The sequence below is a fragment of the Miniopterus schreibersii genome, assembly GCF_964146895.1.
Source record: "Miniopterus schreibersii genome assembly, chromosome: 12".
Lineage (NCBI taxonomy): Eukaryota > Metazoa > Chordata > Mammalia > Chiroptera > Miniopteridae > Miniopterus > Miniopterus schreibersii.
In genome coordinates, this window is record NC_138112.1 from 12,185,105 (window position 1) to 12,208,564 (window position 23,460).

At 42.8% G+C, this 23,460-nt stretch overlaps 1 protein-coding gene across 1 annotated transcript; it reads left to right on the forward strand.

The window, feature by feature from the left end:
- The first annotated feature begins 2,902 nt into the window (after nucleotides 1-2,902).
- Nucleotides 2,903-3,522, forward strand: SLN (sarcolipin). Its single transcript, XM_081154776.1, has one exon. It carries the CDS (start codon nucleotides 2,958-2,960, stop codon nucleotides 3,051-3,053), a length of 96 nt encoding a protein of 31 aa, XP_081010902.1. The 5' UTR covers nucleotides 2,903-2,957; the 3' UTR covers nucleotides 3,054-3,522.
- Nucleotides 3,523-23,460: the final 19,938 nt, after the last annotated feature.

A 23,460-nucleotide genomic window follows, 5' to 3' on the forward strand; every position in this document is an offset into this window, starting at 1 on the left:
AACTCATTCTTGTAGTCACCCCTATGGAGTAATCACAATTCTAGCAACTAGTTCCAATCTGCCAGTTTCTACCTCTGCCTCTAACTTACTGTGTGTCATTACACAACTTAACCTCTCTTTAAAAGTCAATTTCTTAACTGTAATCTAAGAGGTAAAAATCACAATACTTGCCTGAGTTGTTGAGAGGGTCACAGAGTTGTGAAGGTCACATGACCAAAGCTGTGGACAACTTTCAATAACATTTTCCCAGTAAGTTCCTGTTGGGCCACTCTCCATGATTCTCTCTCTCTCTCTTTTTTAAAAATATATCTTTATTGATATATAGACAGAAAGGGTGAGGGAGAGATAGATAGAAACATCAATGATGAGAGAGTCATTGATCAGGCCCGCAACCCGGGCATGTGCCCTGACCGGGAATCGAACCCCCATCGCCTGGATCCTAGGTCGACGCTCAACCGCTGAGCCACGCCTGGCTGGGCTCCATGATTCTCTTTATTTGAGCTTAATCTAAAGCAGGTTTGGTGGGACAGTTATTTTGCCCTCCCTGAATTGTTTTGATCATTAGAAACAGTCTCATATTTTTGCTTATCTCTATATTTCTTCAGAACTTACCCACATGAGTGGGCATTTGGATCAGGATTTGATTTTATTAATAAATTCATAAGGAAAAGTCTGTCTTTGATTCTCACGCCTTTGCCTCCAGGCTCCTGCTTGGATTCGTCACCTTCCTGTTCCCCTCTGCTCTTGTGTATGGTTTTACACGTTCTTTCTACTTTCTGTATCCATTTATTTTCTTCTGTTTACTTCCTACTTCAGGCAAGTCTTTATATAAAGATTTTCATTGGCAATTTATTATGTCCTTCATGTGGAGGGCCAAAAGATGGGTAAGCATTAAAAGGAAACAACAAACCAACCAACCAACCAACCATAAATCAATCATCACTGGCCATATTTTAAACCAAGATTCAACAACCTACTGGTTGACACCATCTGATTTGAACTTGTGTGTTATACTAACAATGAAATAATGTAAAAAATGATCATTCAGCTGGTTTATACAATTAATAATTTGATCCACTAATAATAAAACAAATACAGTAATTACAATGAATAACTCAGTCAAATTAGATGGTTAAAAACACTAGTCGGGTCAAAAGCTTGCTAACAACACTTTCTACCCTCTGAACTCCCACTCTTAGCAAATAAAATAACATCCTTTCTCCTTAAACTTTTTCACTCTACAGAAAACTTTTGTCCTAAGTACCTAAGATATTACCTTTCACCTTTAATTTTAGTTGTTTGCATACACAAAGTGTCAATCATGTTGCGTCACTGAAGGTAACATTTTTTTTTTTAAATCCTTACCTTAGGATATTTTTCCATTGTTTTTCAGAGAGAGTGGAAGGGAGAGAGAGAGAGAGAGAGAGAGACATCGATTTGAGAGAGACACCTTGATTGGTTGCCTCCCGCAGGCACCCCGACTGAGGCCGGGGATCGAGCCTGCAACCAAGGTACATGCCCTTGACCGGAATTGAACCCGAGACTCTTCAGTCTGAGGGCCGATGCTCTAACCACTGAGCAAAACCGTCTAGAGTGAGGGTAACAAACATTTTGACTGACTGCATTGCATATGTTCTCAAAGTACCATTTCCTAAGTGTACTATATGTACAAACTATAAAGCTACCGTTCCTGCTCTCTGAAGTGTTTACAATCTAGGCACATCCCAGACCTGACTAAAAATAGCTGGCACAAGCCCTTGTTGAAACAGAAGTAGCCATGAGGTTAACACTTGCTCTTGGATTGAGTGCCTGTTGTGTGAGGGACTTTGGGTTGACTCCGACAGGCTCTGTGCCCAATGCAGTGCTTATAAAAGGCCAAGCAGATGTTGAAACTATCTCGTGCTTTCGACAAGGTTGGATAAAGCCCTGTAGCAGCCTGAAACCTGCAAAATTAAGGTATCTTACTTCTATGTGTAATTCAAAGAGAGAACAACACTAAAACAACCTTTTTTTCTGTTTTGGTGATTGGGCTGGCTGGCACTCTAAGTTAGCAAAGCAAGCACACACCCGTATACTCACAAACACAGAAATTAAAGAGAGAAAATGTAATATTTTTTTATTTCATCAAAAGTATCAATGCAATTATTATAGGGGAAAAAATCAGGACTATATTGGTCTTTCTGACATCAGGCAGAAAAGGCAATCTGTCTGTATTAGTCAGGATTCTTTAGAGCAACAGAACCAATAGGATAGGGTGTCCCCAAAAAATGTATACACACACTTTGAATAATTATAAAGGCAGTGTTTATTAAAATATATTTCATTTTCAAAATTGAGCTATCAGCTGTTAAAGTGTGTATACATTTTTGGGGGGACACCCTGTATGTATAAAATTGGCTCAAGTGATTGTGGAGACTGGCAAGTCCAAAATTTGCAGGGTAGGCCGGCAGGCTGGGGACCCAAGGAAGAGTTTTGGTTATAGTCCAAAGATATAGTCTAGAGGCTAGAAGTCTGAGATCAAGGTATTGAAGAGTTGATTTCTTCTGAGGCCTTTGTCCTTGGCTTGCAGATGACTGTCTTCTCCCTGAGTTCACACGGTTTTCCTTCTGTGTATGTCTATGTCCTAATCTCCTCTTCTGACAAGGACATCTGTCATGTTGGATTAGGGCCTATCTTAATGACTTCATTTTAACTTAATTACCTCTTGAAAGACCCCATCTCCAAATACAGTCATCTTCTGAGATATTGGGGGTTAGGGTTTCAACATATGAATTTTGAGGGGACACAATTCAGGCCATCACACTGCCCTCTTCCACAGTGCTGGTTTCCTTTGAGGAAGGAATGATCACTGATCTTCCATTGTTTTCTTTGTCACTTTCTGTTAGGAGGTGAGGACAAGCAGGTCTTTTGCGTGTCCACAGAAGTCTGCCTTGGGTTCTCACTGAGCCGCTCTGAGAATGGATCTATCCCCCCGGGACCTGTGTCTCAACTTCACCATTGTCCTGGTCACGGTTCTCCTCATGTGGCTCCTCGTGAGGTCCTATCAGTCCTGAGGCGGCATGCCACTGTCCCGCTCTCCGGGGATTGACTGCAACGCTCCAGAGCTGCCTGCTGCATGTCCTGAGATCCCACTGTGTAATGGGATGCCTGTCTTGGCACCCGAAGGCACTTCTGACCTGCACACACCATATCTGAGGTGCCTCCCGTGTTAGGATCAATTGTGTGTTCTCTAGAGATGCTGCTCTCAAGGGCTGCCAAGTGTCTGCCAGAGAATGTTAGATTTATTACCCAACTCTTACCGCAAATGTGTTAGATAAGCCACGAGGTTAACATGAAACTGCATTCATGATGACATAGAATTGTAAAAAGCCCCTAACCTGTCTCACCGCACGTCCCTTCAACCCGCACTGTCTGCAACCAAACTTTAAATCATCCCGCCGGAAGAAAGAAATGTTGGAGACAGGCTCTGTCAGCCCCGGCCGCAGCTATCATGTGAATAAAGTTAAGTCAACCACAAAAACGGCTTTCAGAATCTGTTTTAGCTTCTATTTGGGATGCTGCGCTTGACCCTTGGCTGGGATTGAAGCGACACATGTTATAGTATTTCTAGCATTTGAGCTAAGCCAAGTTACTCCAACTGTGGAGGATTTGAAACCAAGTCAATTAAGAGTCACATTGCAGCTAATTCCATCGGCTCAGGGCTCCTCGAACTTTCTGTCTAAACTAGTCCCAAGGGCAGGCGGAGAACAAATCCATTGCTCTAGGAGGCCGGGGGCAGAGGCTGAAGTGTCCTAAAAGCACGACATTTCTTTGAAGTCTTGTGTGTTATCCTTAAAATTCACAAGAAATCAATATTCTATCCTATAATATCCCCATGTTTGCTTTAATATAAATATTTAAAATTATTTACCCCTGAGTAAAAGTAGCATACGAGTCATGTTCCACGTTTGATGGTTCCAGTTTGGTTATCCTAGTCATTAATAAACTACAGTTATAACAAGGGAGAAGACAGAAAATACAAATTTATACAAATGTTTATGAAAGGGACATGTGAAATAGGCATTCCTTAAACACGTTGCTAGGACACTCCACATAGACAGGCCAAATCCATTCCCTGTGCCAATTCTGAGGTGACCATGGAGAAAGGGGATGCTGTTAAACGTCACCTGTCATTGCACCCCTCATGAAGGTATTCCTATCACTGCGGTGTAGCCTACCTGGCATTGTGCTTCTCAACCCTGGCTGCACAGTTTGTGCGCTCAGGGGTGATTTTTCAAAATATTTATGCTCGGTGCCACTCAGACCAATTAAATAAAAACTAAGGGGGGAGAGTCCAAGCATCTGCATTTTTCTGAAGCTCTCCAGATGGCCCAGGTGAGTGGCCTGCTGCTTGGGCATTGTCCCATACACCAAAAAGGTTGTAGGTTCCTGGTCAGGGTACATTCCTGGGTTGTGGGTGTGATCCCCAGTAGGGGCGTGTGCAGGAGGCAGCCGATTGATGTTTCTCTCACGCATTGATATCTCTCTCACTTTCTCTCTCTAAAGTCAATCATATATATCAACATATCTATATAATTGGATATCTATATAATTGGATATATACATACACATATACACATATATACATATGTCCATATATATATACACATACATACATATATATATATATCCATATCCCTGGCCAGTATGGCTCAGTTGGTTGGGCATCATCTCATGCACAGAAAGGTTGCTGGTTCGATTCCCAGTCAGGGCACATGCCTGGGTTTTGGGCTCGATCCCTGGTAGGGGGTGTGCAGGAAGCAGCAGATAGATGTTTTGCCCCCATGTCGAAGTTTCTCTCTCTTTCTCCCTCTCCCTTCCTCTCTCTCTAAAAATCAATTAAAAAATATTAATACCTATCTATTATCTATCATCTATCTATCTATCTATCTATCTATCTATCTATCTATCTATCTATCTATCTATCTATCTATCTATCTATCTATCTCTATCATCTATCTATCTATCTATCTATCTATCTATCTATCTATCTATCTATCTATCTATCTATCTATCTATCTATCTATCTATCATCTATCATCATCTATCTAATCTATTCTCAGGTGAGGATTAAAAAAGACACAAAAGTCTCCTAGATTTTTGTATTGTGTAGTCAGAGTTGAGAGTCACTGATACCTGCCAGTACTTCTCAACTTTGATGTGATTACGAATCACTAGGAGGCCTCTTTTAAGTGAAGATTCTAATTCAATTCTGATTCTGATTCAGTCTGGACTGGGGCCCTGAGATTCTGCATTTTATTTTTATTTACTTATTATTATTATTTTTTTATCTTCACCTGAAGATATATTTTTTCCATTGCTTTTCAGAGAGAGTGGAAGGGAGAAAGAGAGAGAAACATCGATGTGAGGGAGACACATCAATTGGTTGCCTCCCGCATGCACCCCTACTCAGGGCCAGGGGATCAAGCCTGCAACCGAGGTACATGCCCTTGGCCGGAATTGAACCTGGGACCCTTCAGTCCGTGAGCCAATGCTCTAACCACTCAGCCCAATCAGCTAGGGCATGAGATTCTGTGTTTTAAACAAGCTCCTACATGATGCCAGTGGAATGGTCCATGGTCTACACATGGATTATTAGCACATTAGAACCACCTAGAATTCTTAGAAACCCAAGCTGGAGCCCTAGTCCCACGAGTTTCTAATTGAATTGATGTGGGGGTGAATATGAGCATTATTCTTTTTTGGAAGGACTCCAAGTGAGTCTAATGTGTAGTTAGAATTAAGAACCCTGATATAGTTAGGGGAAAAAGGGTTGTTATTTTGAGGGGTTTCCAGCCAAAGTTGGGAAATGGCAGTGTATGGTCTTTAGCGTCCTGTTCCTAGTTTCAGAGTCAGACTACACACATGGATGTGCTATTGTTAATGATTTAGTGTGCAGCACACCTACTCATAGGCATGTGGCTCTAGGACTCATGGCAGATGGTTACTTTTAAGTGCAGTCCTTTCATTACTCAGAAAACAAAGCAAACAGACAACAACCCTCAGAGAATCTACCGATGTTGGAGAAAATATGTGTATAATGGTAGGGAAGGGAATGAACAAAACAAGCGATGTTCCTTTCACCTATGTTTGACTCCTGGTGCCAACATTTATAACAGTTATCATTTATTGAATATACGGCATATGAAGCCCTGTACTGGGTGCTTTCCGTAAGTTGTGCCATTTAGCAGATATGAGAACTGAGGATCATAGGCCTCACTTACATAATCAGATGTAGTGGTGAGGCCAGGATAGCAAAAGTATCATCTTAATCTCTGTGGGGGACTGCAGACCATTTGATTATACGTTTTTACCCTCACATTCTTCAACATTCTAAAATAGCCTAATTAAAGGTAACAGTTGTAATTCTCTATGTAATTTCTCTTTGCTTGTCAGTCCCCACCTCCTTTCTCTTCCTAGTTTCCTTTGATGAGATGTACTGATAGGACCCTTTTACAGACCACATTTTGAGTCACCTTTTCAGGTAGGACATCCATTAACCATCTCAGTTGTGTGGTTAGCAATGCTGCCTAATTTCTTCCACATTCAGGGGTGCTAGTCATTATGGCTAAATTCCAGTCCGACCTATAAATCTTCTTTTATGTATAACCTTCCCTGGGACCTCAGGGAACAGCATGAAGAAAAAGCCAAAGGTCAGAGAACATGACAAACTCAGACTTCAAGATTCTGACTGCATCTGTCTGATTCCCAAGTTGGACCACTTCTGGGATCCCTCACTGTCAGGTCTCACTCACTGGAAGGGATCTCTCGCCATCAACAATCAACCAAGCAACGTTTGAGCTCTCATAGAGCTTACACACTGGGCCTTGAACACCTAGCCACCTTCATCCATAGCAGCCAGGTCAGTTCTCCCCACTTACCATGTCTCTGTTGAGTGATGGTCTCTTTTTTGCCATAAGCCCTGGGCTGCCAAGATCCCAGCACATCTTAAAGTTGAACTCCTCATAACACAATGTCAACAAAATATTTGAATTTTAAAAAGAGGTTACCTTGTAGTTTTGGCTTCAGCTTTTCTCCCAGTCTCTCCTAAACTCACTACTAAATTGGGTATCCTTTGGAACATTTTATTTTTATCTAACTATTTTCTTACACTGAGAAAACACACAAGGTTTGATCAGTTTCGGGCAGCCCCAACACCATATCTGGTCACCAACTCCTCTCCCAAGGACTGCCATAGAGTTGGTCTTAGAAGCATAAAAAATTATCCAGGTAGTTCAGGCCCAAGCCATGGCTCTAAGAAAAGAGCCCCAAAGTACTTCAACCTGCTCAGTTCCTGTAACCACATTGCTCCATTGACCCAGACAAGGGTGTGTGAACATTGTCATAATATGGCGGTGCTTCCAGTCTTCTCTTTTAATTTGGGGTTGTCAGACAATCTAGAAGGCATCTCAAGGGGATATCCCTCCTTCCACTTCTTTTATTTTCTTATTGCATAGTGTGCCTCTTGCTCCTCTGAGAAGGAGTTCTTTCTGCCATTCTCACCTGTCTTCACAGCCATTTGGGCACATGATCCATGCACAGTCTTTGAATTCACAGACTGTATTTTGCTGACCAATATGTCACCTCAGACAAGTTAGTAAACGTTTGTGAGCCACAATTTCCTTCATTTAAAAATAGAGAATAATCCTTTCTTTGCAGGAAGAAAGTTAGATAGATTAGAAATTATTTGGATATCCTGTGTTTTTAGTAAATTAGTAAATACTCAATAAATGGTGGTTGATATTATTAAAACATAAGTAAAGTGTTTATAATGGTTGGGACATAACAGGCCCTAAAAAAGTGTTAAGAATTGTTGGTAGGTAATGTTGCTGCTGCTGTTTCAATGCTATCTCTTTTAAGAGGGAAACTAAAACTCTGTGAAAGCTGAGGATTCCTTTTTTTTGAAAGCAAGGGAAAGGGACAGTAGAACCACAGATTTTTTACTCCCAAGGAGGACAGTGAATTTCTTTCTTTTCTTTTCTTTTTTTACAATCCTCATCTGAGGATATTTTCTCAGAGAGAGTGGAAAGGAGAAAGAGAGAAACATCTGTGCGAGAGAGACAGACACATGGACTGGGTGCCTCCTGCATGCGCCCTTGACCTGAATCGAACCCGGGACCCTTCAGTCTGAGCGCTGACTCTCCAGCCCCTGAGCCAAATTGGCTAGGGCTCTTTTTTCTATTCTTTTTTTAAAAAATATGTCTTTATTGATTTCAGAGAGAGGAAGGGAGAGGGAGAGAGAGAGAAACATCAATGATGAGAGAGTCATTGATCCGCTGCCTCCTGCACGCCCCTCATTGGGGCTCAAGCTCACAACCCTGGCGTGTGCCCTGGTTCATAGGGCGAAGCTCAACCACTGAGCCATGCCAGCCAGGTGAGGACAGTGTATTTCTCAAAATGTAGGGATCGCTTGAATTACAATATTTAAAGCATTTATTCAATTGTGGGTTCCTGTCCCAACCACAGACCTACTGGAATGGAATCTCTCTAAGAGTGGGGTCTGGCTCCCTGATGATTCTTACACTCGCTAAAGTTGGAGAACCGTTAACCTCCAGCATCCCCCAGCGCCAGCGCCAGGGTTTGCATTCCGAAACTTATCAAGGATTCCGACACTGGTCGGACTAAGTTCACATATTTTCACTTTCTCAGAGGGATCACAGAATTCTCACCCCATCCTTTTGGACTACAGATTTACATTCTACTTGCCCATCTCTCCAGGGAAAGCTCTCCTTGTGCTCGCCCCCTGCCCCATTCCTGACCAGTTTCCACACTGGATCTATAGATTCTCTCCCAAATAAGTTTGCTTCTTTGTGCTTGCAGATTCAGACCTTATCTATAGCTACACTTCATAAAAGTTAATTTTCTTAAACCCGAGGTTATATAGTATATTAGTTTGTATCCAAGAGTTCTATTTGAATATATTTTCAACGGAAATGTTGGAACTGCCATTCAAATTTTAATTACTTTTAAAACACTAAATATTTATAGATCTTTCCAAATTCTGTTCCCATTTGACTCTCGCCTTTTCCTAGCAGTCAGACTGCATCACAAGACTGAAAATCAGCATCACGCAGTCTTTATTTTGGACCTCAGGTTTTAAGCATTCAGAATTCTGTAACTTTCTCCCTGGGTAGGTGAGGTGAGAATGAGTTTTCTCAGCAGCCGATCCGTCCAGGGTCTGCCTGGTGTGATATCCGTCTGGCAGCCCTGCTCACAGGCTCAGGCCCACACTGTCTGACCCAGATCCAACTGCAAACCACTTCTCTTTTAACCACTTAGCCACTTTATATTCCTCTGACATAGCCTCAAAAAGGCCACAGAAGAAAAAAATGTCAACACATGCTGTGTCTACACTGGTGACATGCAGAGTGACACCCAACCTCCACACTCACATCCTGCCATGTCCCTGCTAATTTGTCTTCACAGTGGCAAACCTTTCAACTCTTCAGAGGTTTCATGTGATTATCAGGTGATATTGCACAGCTCCCCCCGCTTTTTTAAAGGAAACTTTTTTTTTTTTTTTTTTTTAGAGAGAGTTGTTGTTTTACTTATTTATACATTCATTAGTTGATTCTTGTATGTGCCCTGACTGGGGCTTGAACTTGCAACCTTGGCGTATGGGGATGGCCCTCTAACCAGTTGAGCTACCCTGCCAGGGGGCACGGCCCTTTTCGTAAGTTACCACTCCCATCCCCCCATCAGAATGACTGGGGTCACATTCATATTGCAGACTAACACAGTAAGCTAAGCTTGTAAGATTTGATTTTGTCACATGTGATAGATAATACCACTAAACCTTGATTTTGAAAATGAGAGACAGCCATATGCATTTGAGAAACTGCCAGCCTGAGATATATAATGCATCATACCATATGTCACTGACGTTAATGATGGTTTTGGGCCAGTGTGTTTTGAATGTCACTTATGAAAGATCATATCTTTGACATTTAATATTATTGATGATTGGTCTCTGAGCCATAAGGCATTCTTTTCCTGAAAAAGATGTGTATAGCAAAATGTATTTTTCTTAAAGATCTCTATATTTGGTTCCATGTTCTCTTTTTTCTCTTTTCCTGGTATTTTTAGCATCCCAAATATGCTTATTCTGATACCATAATGATTAATATAAACTTTCAGCTGAGGTTGTATTTAATCTGCAAATTAATCCCCCAACTTAAAAGGACACTCTTTCTATCTACAGTAAAAAGGTAAAGCAAGCCCGGCAGGTGTGGCTCAGTGGTTTAGCATCGACCTAGGCACCAAGAGGTCACCAGTTCCATTCCCAGTCAGGGCACATGCCCTGGTTTTGGGCATATGCCCTGGTTTTGGGCTCGATCCCTGGTGGGGAGCATGCTGGAGGCAGCCAATCGATGTTTCTCTCTCATCGATGTTTCTATACTTCTCTCCCTCTCCATTCCTCTCTCTGAAACAAATAAAAAAGTACTTAAAAAAAAAAGATAAAGCAAGCCCAATGCTTCAGACCTAGCTGTACAAACCTCATGACCTCTCACCCACGGAGATGAGAATGAAGAGGTGGCCCTGGCCAGGCGGCTCAGATGGTTAGAGCGTCGTCCCAATACGCCAAGGTTGTGGGTTCGATCCCGGTCAGGGCACATATAAGAGTCAACCAAAGATGCATAAGTAAGCGGAACAACAAACTGATGTCTCTGTCTCTCTCTCCCTCCCTCCCTCCCTTCCTTTCTCTCTCTAAAATCAATCAATTAGTAAAAGATTAAAAAAAATGAGATGGTATGTCTGTTGGGAAAAAATGATGTAGTAGTACCTAACTGCAGGACGTATATTTCGATAAGTCCTATTTTTTATTTGCAACTCAAAACTGGCAAGTATTCTTCTGAATATTAGGTATGATGACGGGAAAAAAGATACCAGAAGTTTTTTCTATCTCGGTACCAATCAAAAAAGAAAGCTCTGAAATATGAATTTTATGTCATTATACCACTTTAATTATAACTGGTTATAACCTTTTATTATAATGTCTCATGTTTTCTGTGAAGACACAGATTTACTCAAATTTTGTTTGGCTGGAGTTTCCCTGAAGCTGTCAGACCCTTCTGAAGTTGGGTCCTAGCTATGTTAATGAAATAATTGTTTTTCTTAACTTCTTTAATCAACAACAAAAATAGAATGGGTAGTGGAAGAAGGTAGCTACAAATACCAGCTGTGAGCACATGGCCAGTTTACAGAGATGTGGGCTGTAACTGTCATGAATAGTCTTCTTTATTTTGTTATGAAAATGTTTGCGTGTGGACACACACACACACACACACACACACACACACACACACACGGCCTCTATGGCCTTACAAGGGGTGGGCAAAAGTAGGTTTATAGTTGAGAGTACAGGAAACACAGAGTGTATTATTATTTATTAATTATGGTGTTATTTTCCATATGAACAACTGTAAACCTACTTTTGCCCACTCTGCATGTATGTTTGAGATATATAAAGTCTGTGTCTCTTGTGTTACAGGATGAGTAAATAAGAGATGGAAGAAAAGAGGGTTACATATATATGCACAAGTACATACACCTTTGTGCATATAAAATCTTTCTTTTCATAGATATTTAAAATCCTCTTTGTTTTCTTCCCTCTCTTACTCCCTCATCATTTAACATAAGGTATATTGATTTTATAACATAGGATTTAAGCACTGTTAATTTTTTTTTTTTGAGTCCCACCTGAGGATACTTTTTCCATTGCTTTTCAGAGAGAATGGAAGGGGGAGAGACAGAGAGAGAGAGAAACACTGATGTGAGAGAGACACATCGATTGGTTGCCTTCCACACGCACCCCAACTGGGGCTGCGGACCAAGCCTGCAACCGAGGTATGTGCCCTTGACCGGAATCGAACCCAAGACCCTTCAGCCAGCTGGCTGACTCTCTAACCACTGAACCAAACTGTCAATTTTCCATCAGAGTATTTAAGTTACTCAGTATCAAGAAGAGTAAACATCACTCCAGGGCTTCACCTTCTCTTTTGGGGAAGGTAAAGAATAAATGATTGGTTCTGTTACTCTGGAGAACCCTAACGCAGACATATTTCATAACTTTGAGTTTTAATATCGTATGGCTTCAGATGTTTGCGATCAAGGCCTCTGTAGCCGTATCTATGTGATTAAGATTGATAAAGTAATAGGGGGAAAGGGGGGGAGGGGTGTGGTCTATATGTTTTAAGGTAGTAAAAACCTTTAACTTATAGAAAATGTAGAATCCTTTCATTTTTGAAAGAACATTTTTATGAGTTTTTTAGAGAGAGAGGAAGGGAGAGGGAGAGAGAGAAACATCCATCAGCTGCCTCCTGCCTCCTGCAGGCCCCCTCCTGGGGATAAAGCCTGAGACCTGGGCATGTGCCCTGACAGGGAATTGAACAGGGACCTCTTGGTGCATGGGACATTATGCTCAACCAAATGAGCCACACTGGTCAGGCGAATCCTTCCACACAAAGGCTTCACAATAGATGGCGCCCAGTAACGGTGCTAAAACTTGACCCCGTGCTGTAGGCACAAGGTTAAACAGGGAGGCAGGAGGGAGAACCCCACAATAATTTGGAGCTGATTTCAGGGGATATAATTGTCTCTTCACTACCAGACCAAGGTTTGTGGAATGTTTCAGTTACAGGGGACTTCAAAGACACTCGATTCAACAGTGAAATTTTATAGAGAAGAGGCAGGTTCAGAAAAGTTAAGCAATTACTCATGGTTTTTTAGTGGCAATGCCGGGGGAGAGTCCAGATCCTCTGATGTTTAGGCCAACATTTTTCAAGCGTCCACTCTGAATAAGTGGATTCCCTTACTGGAATCTCTCTGCACAGCTTTCAGATGGAGAAAAAAGGGCAAATCTAATTCTTTTAGGCTGTGGCCCAAAGAGTTTATCTCATTCCACATGCATTTAATTGAAAGTGTGTGATTGTGTGGCTCCTCACGTCCATGTTGCTCTTGCTATGGGTTGGAAAATATGTTGGCACTTCGTTTTGTGTAGATATCCAGGCCCCTCTACTTAAGATTCAGCTTTTTAATGGTGTGGTTATCTGAAAAGGGTGGGCTCGGGGGTACTGGAGTCAGAAGCCTGTGGAATCCCTCAGGATCTTTTATTTAATGATAAACACTTTAGCCTCCATTATGGCTGAAAGTGGAAAGAAAATTTCAGCACGGGTTGAAATTTTAGCTGTGGGAAGGAATTAATAGCACTTATGACCTCTGAGATTTCCTACAATATCACTGGATTGTTTCCCTGAGAACTTTCTTTACATCTCTCAGATGCTAAAACCAGCTGCTTACAGATATCTTTCCCTACTCTCAAGGAACATGATCTAAATATGAATCATCTTAGGCACCAAGATCTTGGCTAGAAAATCTTCCTAGTGACACAGTGTCTTATTCCCACAGGGATGCCAAAGAAATTCTTTCCACAGCGTCTTCAATAGGGCATAGTGGAAAAAGCATTGGCTTTGGCAACAATTAGACTTAATCCTGACTCAGCCATTTATTAACTGTTTGACCTACAACAAGTAAACTCTTTGAGCCACAGTTTTCTAATATAAAATTAGAGATAATATTACCTACTGCAGAAGGTAGTGAAAACAGTAGAAATAGTGCATATAAAGTATCCAAACATAGTAGGTTCTAGATAAACTATAACGTGCAATTATGATTTTAGGTTGAGTCTGATTGCTAGACTGAAGCACCACCTCCCTCTACAAGGTAAGGTCTTGAGAGTTCAATGTCCCACCGAGTCTCACACACTGATCAGTGCATGTGTATGCTGGGGGCTGGGGGTTTGGATGAGAGGCAACAAGAATAATTGTCATGAATATTCTTCCTGATTTTGTTATACACATGTTTATGATCTAAACAAGGTATAAAATCTGAGCCAAAATGTTTTGTTTCTTCAGAAAGCAAGTAACATGATGGTGGCATGTATAAAATGAATGAACCCATGTACAGCAACGGGGAGGGGAGCAGGACCGTTTGGTTAAGGAGGTGGGGCCTTTCCTGGAACGAGCCTTTGGGGAAACTTTCTAGCTTCATTTGGGCTCCCTCAGAAGTTTCACCCAGGTGAAACTCATACACAGCAGAGGGCGCTCCAGTATAACACAGGAACACAGGAGCCCAGGGTCATGAAACCCCTCTCACATCTGGAGATATCCGTTCAACACACATCTGGTGAGTGTTTAGTATGTGCTAGGCCCATATATGCGTTAAATACTTCAGACACAGTGATGAATTTGGTTCAGTTCCTGCTATCAAGAAACTTATATGCAATCAGGTAGGGAGATGAAAGCATGTGTTAACTAAAAATAACAACTGCTAACCTTTATTTCCCACTTACTATGTTTCATGCACCATGCTAAGGTTTTGCCTTGATAATCTCGTCTTTCTTCATAAGCTTCAAGTTAGGTACTGTTATTATGGCTGACATTGTACTGTGAGAAGTGCTGTAATTGAGGAATGACAATGCTTGGGAAGAAATAAGAAAGACTTACGTCTACCTAAGGGAGTTAGGAAAATAATTAAGAAAGTGACATTAGCTATTTACTTGTTTGCCTTTTCCTCAAGTGTGAGCTGATTAAGTGCAGATTGTGTTTTGCTCAGTTTTGAAACCTCAGTGCCTAGCTTCAATAAAGTTGGTGTCTCAGTTAGCTATTGTTGTGTAACAAATCTCCCTAAATGGAGTGCCTTAAACAATAAATATTTATGATTGCTTATGAGTGTACAGGCCAGTTGGGGGATTCTGCTGATCTGGGCCAGACTTGGCTGATTTCAGCTGGGCTTGGTCATATCTCTGCAGTGACCTGAAGGGTATGGATTGCCTGGGATGGCCTCCTGTGGCAGTTCGATGGATGTTGGCCAGGTGGATAGAGGTGATTGGGCCATGTTTCTCTCACTATTTAGTAGCCTAGCCTGGGTTTGCTCACAAGACAGGGGCAGGATTCTAAGAGACTGAATGGAAGTGAGCAAGGCCTCTTGAGACCTAGGCTTGGTATGTTACTCTGTTATTTTTGCTGTGATGATCATCTTACCAGGGTTCTCAGTTACCGACAACAGAAGCTGATTCAGACTAGCTCAGACGAGGGGGAATTCGCTGGTAGGGTGTCAGGGGCTCGCACGATAGATGGGGGGCTGAAGGGCTGGCTTGGGAAGGTGTAGAATCTATGAAAACCCCCGGAAACCTCAGTAGGCACGTGGGGAGGGAACAGTTAGGGGAGCAGCACCTGGAAAGAACAATGTCCAGCCCCTCGCCCAGCTGACTCAAATGGAAAGTCCCCGAGAGTGTCTTACTGGCCAAAAGCAGCGGGCACCCCCTTGCTCCCAGCCCCAGCGTCAGGGAAAGGAGGGCCTGATCTTTCGTCTTCTGTTGTGGAAAATGGTTTCCAAGAATTTTCCTTTTTCCAAGACTACACACGGGGAGGTTTATTTCCCCACAAGAAAACTGGGGTGCTGTTCGGTGGGATGGGTGTTGCAAGCTAAATAATGAGGCCCACTACATGTATTAAGAGACCAATGACAGTTGATACTGAGGTGCGGTTCCTCACACCATCCGACACTGAGATACTTATTTGAACACCGAGGTTTTGTGTTCCAAGGAGAGAAAGCCACGTGATCATTTTCACACCCTCAAAAAGGTAGAGGGAGGCCTCACTATGCTTGGGAGATGCCAAACATTTCTGGAAAAAGAGAATAGCCAAAAGATGATTCTTTCTTGCCCTGTGTTTGAAGCCTGGCGTGCATTTCTCCCTCACTCTCAGCTTTCAAATGGTGGTTTGGTGACGTTTCCTCCCCTCTTCTAGATTTCTGGTTGAAGAGCTGATTTGTAGACCCAAATTAAGGAAGATGAAATATCCTAGAAATCATGTTTTCTGTTTTATAGTTGGGCTCTTCTTTCATATAGAGTTGGAGAATTTTAGAAGAGAAGGAAATGTTAGAGATGACCTAATTTCTTTATTTAGTAGAAGACAAGGAAACTGAGATCCAAAGACATTCTCTGGTCTGCCCAAGCTCAAGCAGAAGCAAAACTCACGTCTCCTGATCTCAACTCTCTGCTTTTCTCTTCTAGCACATGTTTCTCAGAGTTCTGTGAGCCTTTCTAGCAAATGAATCAAACCCAAGGAGGGGGCTGTGAGAAACCTCTGATTTATAGCACAGGCAGCCTGGGCTTGCAGCTGGCATCTGAAGTGTGGGTGTGTGTTTGAGGGGCAGGCTTGTAGGACTGAACTCCTAACCTGTGGAATCTGATGCTGGCTCTGGGTAGTGTCAGAATTTAGTGTCCGAGAATTGTTTGTTGGTGTCAGGGGAACCCCCACTTACCCACATTAGAATTGGGTCCTGGAGTCCTAATTTAGATGTTTCAGGTACCCATTACTGCATTATAAACTACTACAAAACTTAGTGGCTTAAAACAACCACTATTTATTATTTCTCATGAATCCATGGCTGGATGGTTTGCTGATCTGGCTCCTCTTGCCTGGGCTTGCTCATGTGTCTGCTGTCAACTGGCTGATCAGCTGGGGCTGGTTGGTCTAGGATAGTTTTAACTTGGACATCTTGACTGTCCTCCGCATGATCCTTGGTCCTTCAGCAGGCTAGCCCAAGCTTGTTGTCACAGTGGTCGCCACACTGAGAGGACGGGGAAACTCAAAGGTTCTTTTTCAAGCCTCTGCTTGTGTCAAGTTTGATAGTCTCATTGGCAAAAGCAAGGCACAAGGCCAAGCCCAGTGTCAATGGGGAGGGCAGAGATCGGAGTCAAGTAAGTATGAAAATTGGGGCTCCTAGTACAATCAATCTAGGACAACAACCAAGTTAAAGTAACTCTAAAGCCATGCATGCTGGTTGTTTTATATATATATATAATACATGTATGCAAATATATAGGGGTGTGTGTGTATGTGTGTATAGTTGTAATTCAAAGTAATAATAGTAGTCAACGAAATAGTAACCAATGGACACTGGTTGTTTTTTGCTACCCTCCCTCCACATCTATTTCTCTTACTTGCAGAAATACCTGATTTCTTTAGGAGTGACTGACCCCTCCCCTGTTCTCTGAATATGCTTTGGAGAGTGGCACATGACCAAACACCACTTCCCCTACGAACAGCGAAGGGCACATATCCCAAGTTGGGCTTGTTAGAGACTCAATATCAGGTTTTTATTTGAAGCGGGCTCCCCACTAAACGCCTTAGGTCCTGCATTTAGAAGTATACAGTGTGGGAGCTGTTTCAGTCATGGCCACTGTGGAGCCAGGAGATGCCAACAAACTCAGTCCAGCTGCTGGATCCATCTGTAGCTGAAGCAGATATGTGACTTATTTTTTCACTCACATGAGCCAATAAATCTTGGTTTAAATGAAAGATTAATCCATATAAAGTGCTTAGATCAACATCTAGTAATGATACTCACTCAGTATGTGCTACTATTATTTGTTATGACAATTTGAGTTGGATTTTCTGTCATTTGCAACCAAATAAATCTTCACTGATACAATCAATGAGAAATTATCATTAAAAAAAGGGCCCATTTACAATAGCAACAGGGAAATAGAAAACAAGTCTCTATTATAAACTTAGTAAGAAATAAGTGAGACCTATATGAAGGAAATGACAAAACATTATTGAGGAACCAGAAGAAGATTGAATATTTGAAAAGAGACAGCAAGAACATGGATGGGAAGATTTCATATTTTAAATAGATAAACTATGCCATGCCCTGGCCGGTGTGGCTCAGTTCGTTGAGAATCATTCAGGTGCACCGAAAGGGCACTGGTTTGGTTTCTGGTCAGGGCACATGCCTAGATTATGAGTTCAATTCGCAGCCTGGTCATGTTCAAGAGGCAACTGATCGATGTTTCTCTCTTGCATCGACAATTCTCTCTCTCTCTCTCTCTCCCCTCCCTTCCTCTCCCTTCCTCTCTCTAAAATCAATAAAAACATATTTTAAAAAAGATGAAATTTCCATAAGACAGTCTATGAATTTTTCTGTTTATTGGTTCCTTCTTCTCCCACTCCCATACTCTGACACTCCTACCCCAACCTTTCCAAAGGCATTCTCTCTTCCTTCTGTAATCAGGTACCAATGACTTCTAATTTAATTTTTGGAGTAGTTTCTGAATCTGTTGTCTCTTCTACATACCCACTCCCACAATTCCAGCGTGGTCTCCCAAAGTTACCTGGGCTGCACTACCAATCTCCCAATAACGTTGCTGTCGGATTTTTGACCCCTCCAGTCCAGCCTCGAGTCCCAGCTCTCTAACAAAGACTTCAGGGCCATTCTCATCCCCTGCCCTGCTCTCTGACAACACAGCTGCTCGCGATGCTCTGCCCGGACTGTGCTCTTCTCACCGTCATTTGTGTTGCCCTTGGTGGTTTCTCCCACAGCACCTAAGGCTTAGTGCCAACCATCTAACTCACCGCTGTCGGGAGGTAGGCCGTGTACGTGTCTACCTCCCAATGAGACGTGCAGGTGGGCAGCGAGTCTTATTTTTCTTTGCATCCCGGTGCATATCTGCTGATGGGTGGATGGGTGGATGCCTGGTTCTCCAGCCCTCTGATTGCACTGGAAAGGGAAACGGACATTTTTTTGAGGGGTGTATTCCACCTGTGAACAGGACCATAAGCAAGGTGCAGCAGGGTGCAGGGAGCTGCTGAGCAGGAGGAGACAAAACCAGCACGTTCGGGTTGAGCAGTGACAAGGAAACAAGCATGGTCACTTGTGCTGAAACTGTCATTTCCCAAAGCGGTGATAATAAGATGCAAATATTCATGAGGCTATTATTCAGAGAGCTGCGAAGTGTTGGCAGAGGACGTGCCGTCTGGAATTTTTGCTTCAGTGCCTGAAATGATTACTGATAAAATTTTAAAAAAAGAAAAACCAACAAGCTAGTGGTCTCTGAGAGCCAGGGAAATGATGAGAAACTGTAAAGCTAACGGCCAAGTAAAAGGAGGGTGGTGGCCAGCACCAGCCCAGGGAGCTGCTGTCCGACGAGGCCTTTGTTGGAAATACTGTTAGGGCTGCTCTCACTCCCAGTGACAAGCTGGGCCCGATTATTTACGACAGTCTCCTCTTTCCTGCCAAAGAATATGCATGAATTTAGATTCCTGAGGCCATTCTTTCTTTCTTAGAGGGTATTTTATTGTTTACATAAAAACATTTATTATTTTCTTCAGGTTATAGATACCATGCATACTCATGGAAAAAGGTGCAGAAAACATAGGTATGTATAAAATAAAAATAGCATAATTCTGCTGCCCAAAGGTAACCATTTTGGTATATTTTCTTTCAGTTTCTTTTCCAAAAAATATAGAATGTAAGTACTGAACAGGTGGCACACAGCATAGGGTTGTGTAATAGAGACCTGGACTATCTCTCCTGTCTTTTCTTATCAGGGTTCTAATCCCATTCATGAGGTTACACCCTCATGACCTCATCACCTCGAAGTCTCCACCTCCTAATGACCATCAGATTGGGGGTTAGGATTTCAACATATGAATTGGGGGGGGACACAAACATCCAGTCCATAACAGCCCTCTCACTCCTGTCTGCACCTCTGGGTGGGGAACAACAGAACATGCTAGAAATGGTTACAGGGTCAAGTTATGCTGACAAAGTTGAGGGGAAACAAAGGGAATGTTTAATTTACTTCTAAACCATTAACAGCCAAGACTAAACCTTGTCAGGTTTCAGTGGAGAGTGACCAAATCAATACCCTCCAAATTGCTTCTCAAAGTTTAATGTGCACATGAATCATCTAGGGAGAGTGTTAGAATGAAGGTTCTACTTCAGGAGGTCTGGGAAGGGGGCCGCGATGGTTCATGTCTAACAATGTCGGTGTCCAAAGACCAGACTTGGCGAAGCAAGCAGGTTTGGACTATGAGGTCCATGACAAAGGACACTGTCTTCTTCCCCATTTTATGCCCAGGCTTGGCATGATGCCTGGAATAAAAATAAGTTCTCAATAAATATTTGCTGAATTGAATTGATGGGGGACACTGGCTACAAGGACACATTTTGTAGCTGAGTTTTCTGTTAGAGTAAGATCATAGCCAAGCACTGAATGGATAAAAAACAATCCTAATCAAACGTGTTGATCTAGTACTCTGGAGTTTACTAAGTGCTTTAATTAATATTGCTTATTTGATTTTTACTCTGACAGTAATGCCGTCGTCATTATTTTTTCAATATGGATGATAAAAGCAAAGTCAGAGAAGATAGGCATTGAATGCTAGCTGCATGCACACTGGAGCACACGTCTTCTGACTGCTGCTTTTTTTCCCTGTACTCTAAAAGAAACAGTCATAACTTGACCAAAAGTAGATTATATAACTCTCAGTACCATAGAGCTTGAGGCTGTTGATGTCCCTGTTCCTCTGTAATTGCTACACACTTGGCAGAGAACAGCTAATACATCTAAAATGTAAGTGTATGGGTGTGAGATGAGATTTGTAAAAAAATAACTCAGGAGTTCTCTGGGCTGCTGGGACAAAACAGCTGCGCCTGAAGGTTCGTCTCTCTCCCAGCAGAAGGGGTCACATCCGAGCTCGGCTTCCCTTAGGACCAGAGATTTCCTCCCCACGGCAACATCCCTCAGACCCCAAGGTCTGTAGGGGGAGGGCAGTGGGTGCTCCCACGTGGCTCCCACCCAGCAGGCAGCCAGATCCAGGCTGCCTGGCTACAGAGTGGTCCTATGGGATCATCACCCCTCTGCTAAGTCTTCTTCCAGGCTTGCCCTAAAGGAAGGGAGAACAGCAGTGGGCTGGGGCCTCCACCTGAACTCAGGCTTACAGTGTGTCCAGCGGTGCACACAGGCCCTGGAGTGCCTTGGGACAAGGGGAAGCATTTGTGCCTTCTTTCCTCTTGCTGATCCTTGCTTCAGAAATTTCCCTAATAAAGACTATTCCAAACCCCATGCCTTGTGATGCTGAGGAATTCATCCGGCCCTTGCATGGTAGGTGGCAGTGCTGAAGGGATCCACCCTAATGCACCTTGTACGACAGAGGGGGTGTAACCGGGGTTTTACAAGCTTAATTTCAGTCTTCTCTTTCTAAAAAAATATATTTTATTGATTTCAGAGAGAGAGGAAGGGAGAGGGATAGAAACATCAAAGATAAGAGAGTCTGACTGGCTGCCTCCTGCTGGGGATCAAGCCTGAAACCCGGGCATGTGCCCCGACCGGGAATCCAACCTTCTCTTGGATCCTAGGTCTATGCTCAACCACCGAGTCACACCGGCTGGGCAGCCTTCCCTTCTCTTTGCCACACTTTCCTAGTTGCCATAAACCTTTTTACTGTGGCCTCTTTCCTAAAGCAGACTACACAAGAGATAAAATACATGAGATAAAATCATAGAAAGGTACTGAGTCAGTATTTTATTTTTTGTAACCCTGTCCTGACCCCTCTCCAGACCATCTATTGGGGGCCTCCATGGAGCACTGAGGGTTGTTCACAGATGACATCATACCTGTGTGAGTGTCTGTGTGCATTCTGGAGGCCGAGGCAGGTCAATGTGGCACAAGAACCTCAGCAGCGAAAGGAATGTTTTATTTATGAAGGATTCACACGCCCAAAGTCCCACAAATTTTTCTTTCCACTGAAATGCCCTAAAGCTTCGGGCCCGAGCATAACTCAGGGAGGGCACTGTGAGCCCACCTGCTTGAGGCTTCCTGCAGGCCAGCAGGAGGAACGCAGGCTTCCAGGGCTCTGGGGGAGACAGGGCCAAGAGAAAGGGCTCACGATGCTGTCAGAATTGCTCTTTGTGTATAAAGGTAGAAAGGTGACCCAAAATGTGGGGAGTCCTCAGGGACAGTGCGATCCATCTGTGATCCGCAGGTATAAATTCACCCTACAGAAATCTGAGCAAGAAATGCCACTTACATGCATATTCTCCCTTGCCATTGGGTGTGTGTGTTTATTAAAAAACCCAGTTCCCTGGATAGTAAAGAATAATTCCAACCAGGTGGGGCAGCATAATGACTAAAAGTCTGGGATTAAGGCCCTGGGTTCAAGGTTTAGCTACGTCATTTTTTGGGGGGTATCTTTTGGCTCCCTGTCCCCGCCTCTGGCAACCACCAGTCTGTTCTCTGTTTTCTATAGATTCCACATATTAGTGAGATCATATGGTATTTGTCTTCCTGTCTGACTTATTTAACCCTTTGCGGTCATTTGTCTACTCTCAGCCACCACAGCAAGGAACCGTATGAATCTTAACTCTATTCATTCATGTATCAGTTCATAATTTCTCTGAAAGCTCTTAATTCTGACCAGTACGACACCCATGTCCAAATTTAATACGACCGCAAAGGGTTAACTTAGCTTAATGGCCTCAAGGTGCATTCACGTTGTTGCAGGTGGCAGGATTTCCTGCTTTTTATGGCCGAATAATATTCCATTATATATATCACATTATCTATTCATCCGATGATGGACACTTAGGTTGCTTCCATGTCTTGGCTATTATAAATAATACTGCAGTGAACATGGGGGTGCAGATATCTTTTCGAGTTAGGGTTTTCATTCTTTGAATGAATACCCAGGAGCAGAATTGTTGGAGCATATAGTGATTTTATTTTTAATTGTTTGAGGGCCCTCCTTACTGCTTTCCACAGTGGTTGCACCAACTTACATTCCCACGAAGAGTGCACAAGGATTCCCTTTCCTCCAGCCCTTGTCTTCTCTTGTCTTTTTGGTAAGAGCCATCCTAACAGGTGTAAGGTGATGGATATCTCATTGTGGTTTGTGATTTTCTTCCTGTTGGCAACTTTAGTAAGGTATTTAAATTCTCTAATCCTGTTTGTTTAGAACAACAAGCCAGCAAGCAATCTCACCTCCAAGGACTGGGTGTCATACCTGCCTCTGCTTTTCAGTCATTGCATTTCTGGATTAGAACAGTTACTTCTGTAAAGCTCTCTGAGGAATTACAGGTATTGCTGTGACAGAGCACATGGCTTGGTTTCCTGCATGCGACTCTGGGCCCAGCTGACACTTGCCATTTCGTCTGTGCCTTTTTCTTCTTTCTACCTCCCATCCCATGTCCCCACACTCCACCAACTCTGGTCCCCTCCTCATTCCCATTTAGTTTGGATATGGCTTCATATGTCTATGGATCAAGATAATTTGTAGCCATGAAGTTTGATCACCAGGTTTCATTCCCCCATTGCTGACTTGCTATAAGCCCAGTCAACTGAACGGGCTTCCAGCTGAGACTAAGCCCACCCTCCGATGGGTCTTTAAGATTTGGGGTGGTATTCTTGATATCACGATGCTTATGTCCCTACGATGTAACTTCTCCTGCAGACATTAGAAAGGGAAGAAATTGGGTTGCAGTGGTCTAATCGGGTTGTGGGTAGATGATCCCTTGGCCTCTCCTAATCACCAACACCTCAGTTTCCTCAGTCTGTTTCAGTTTGCCCCATTG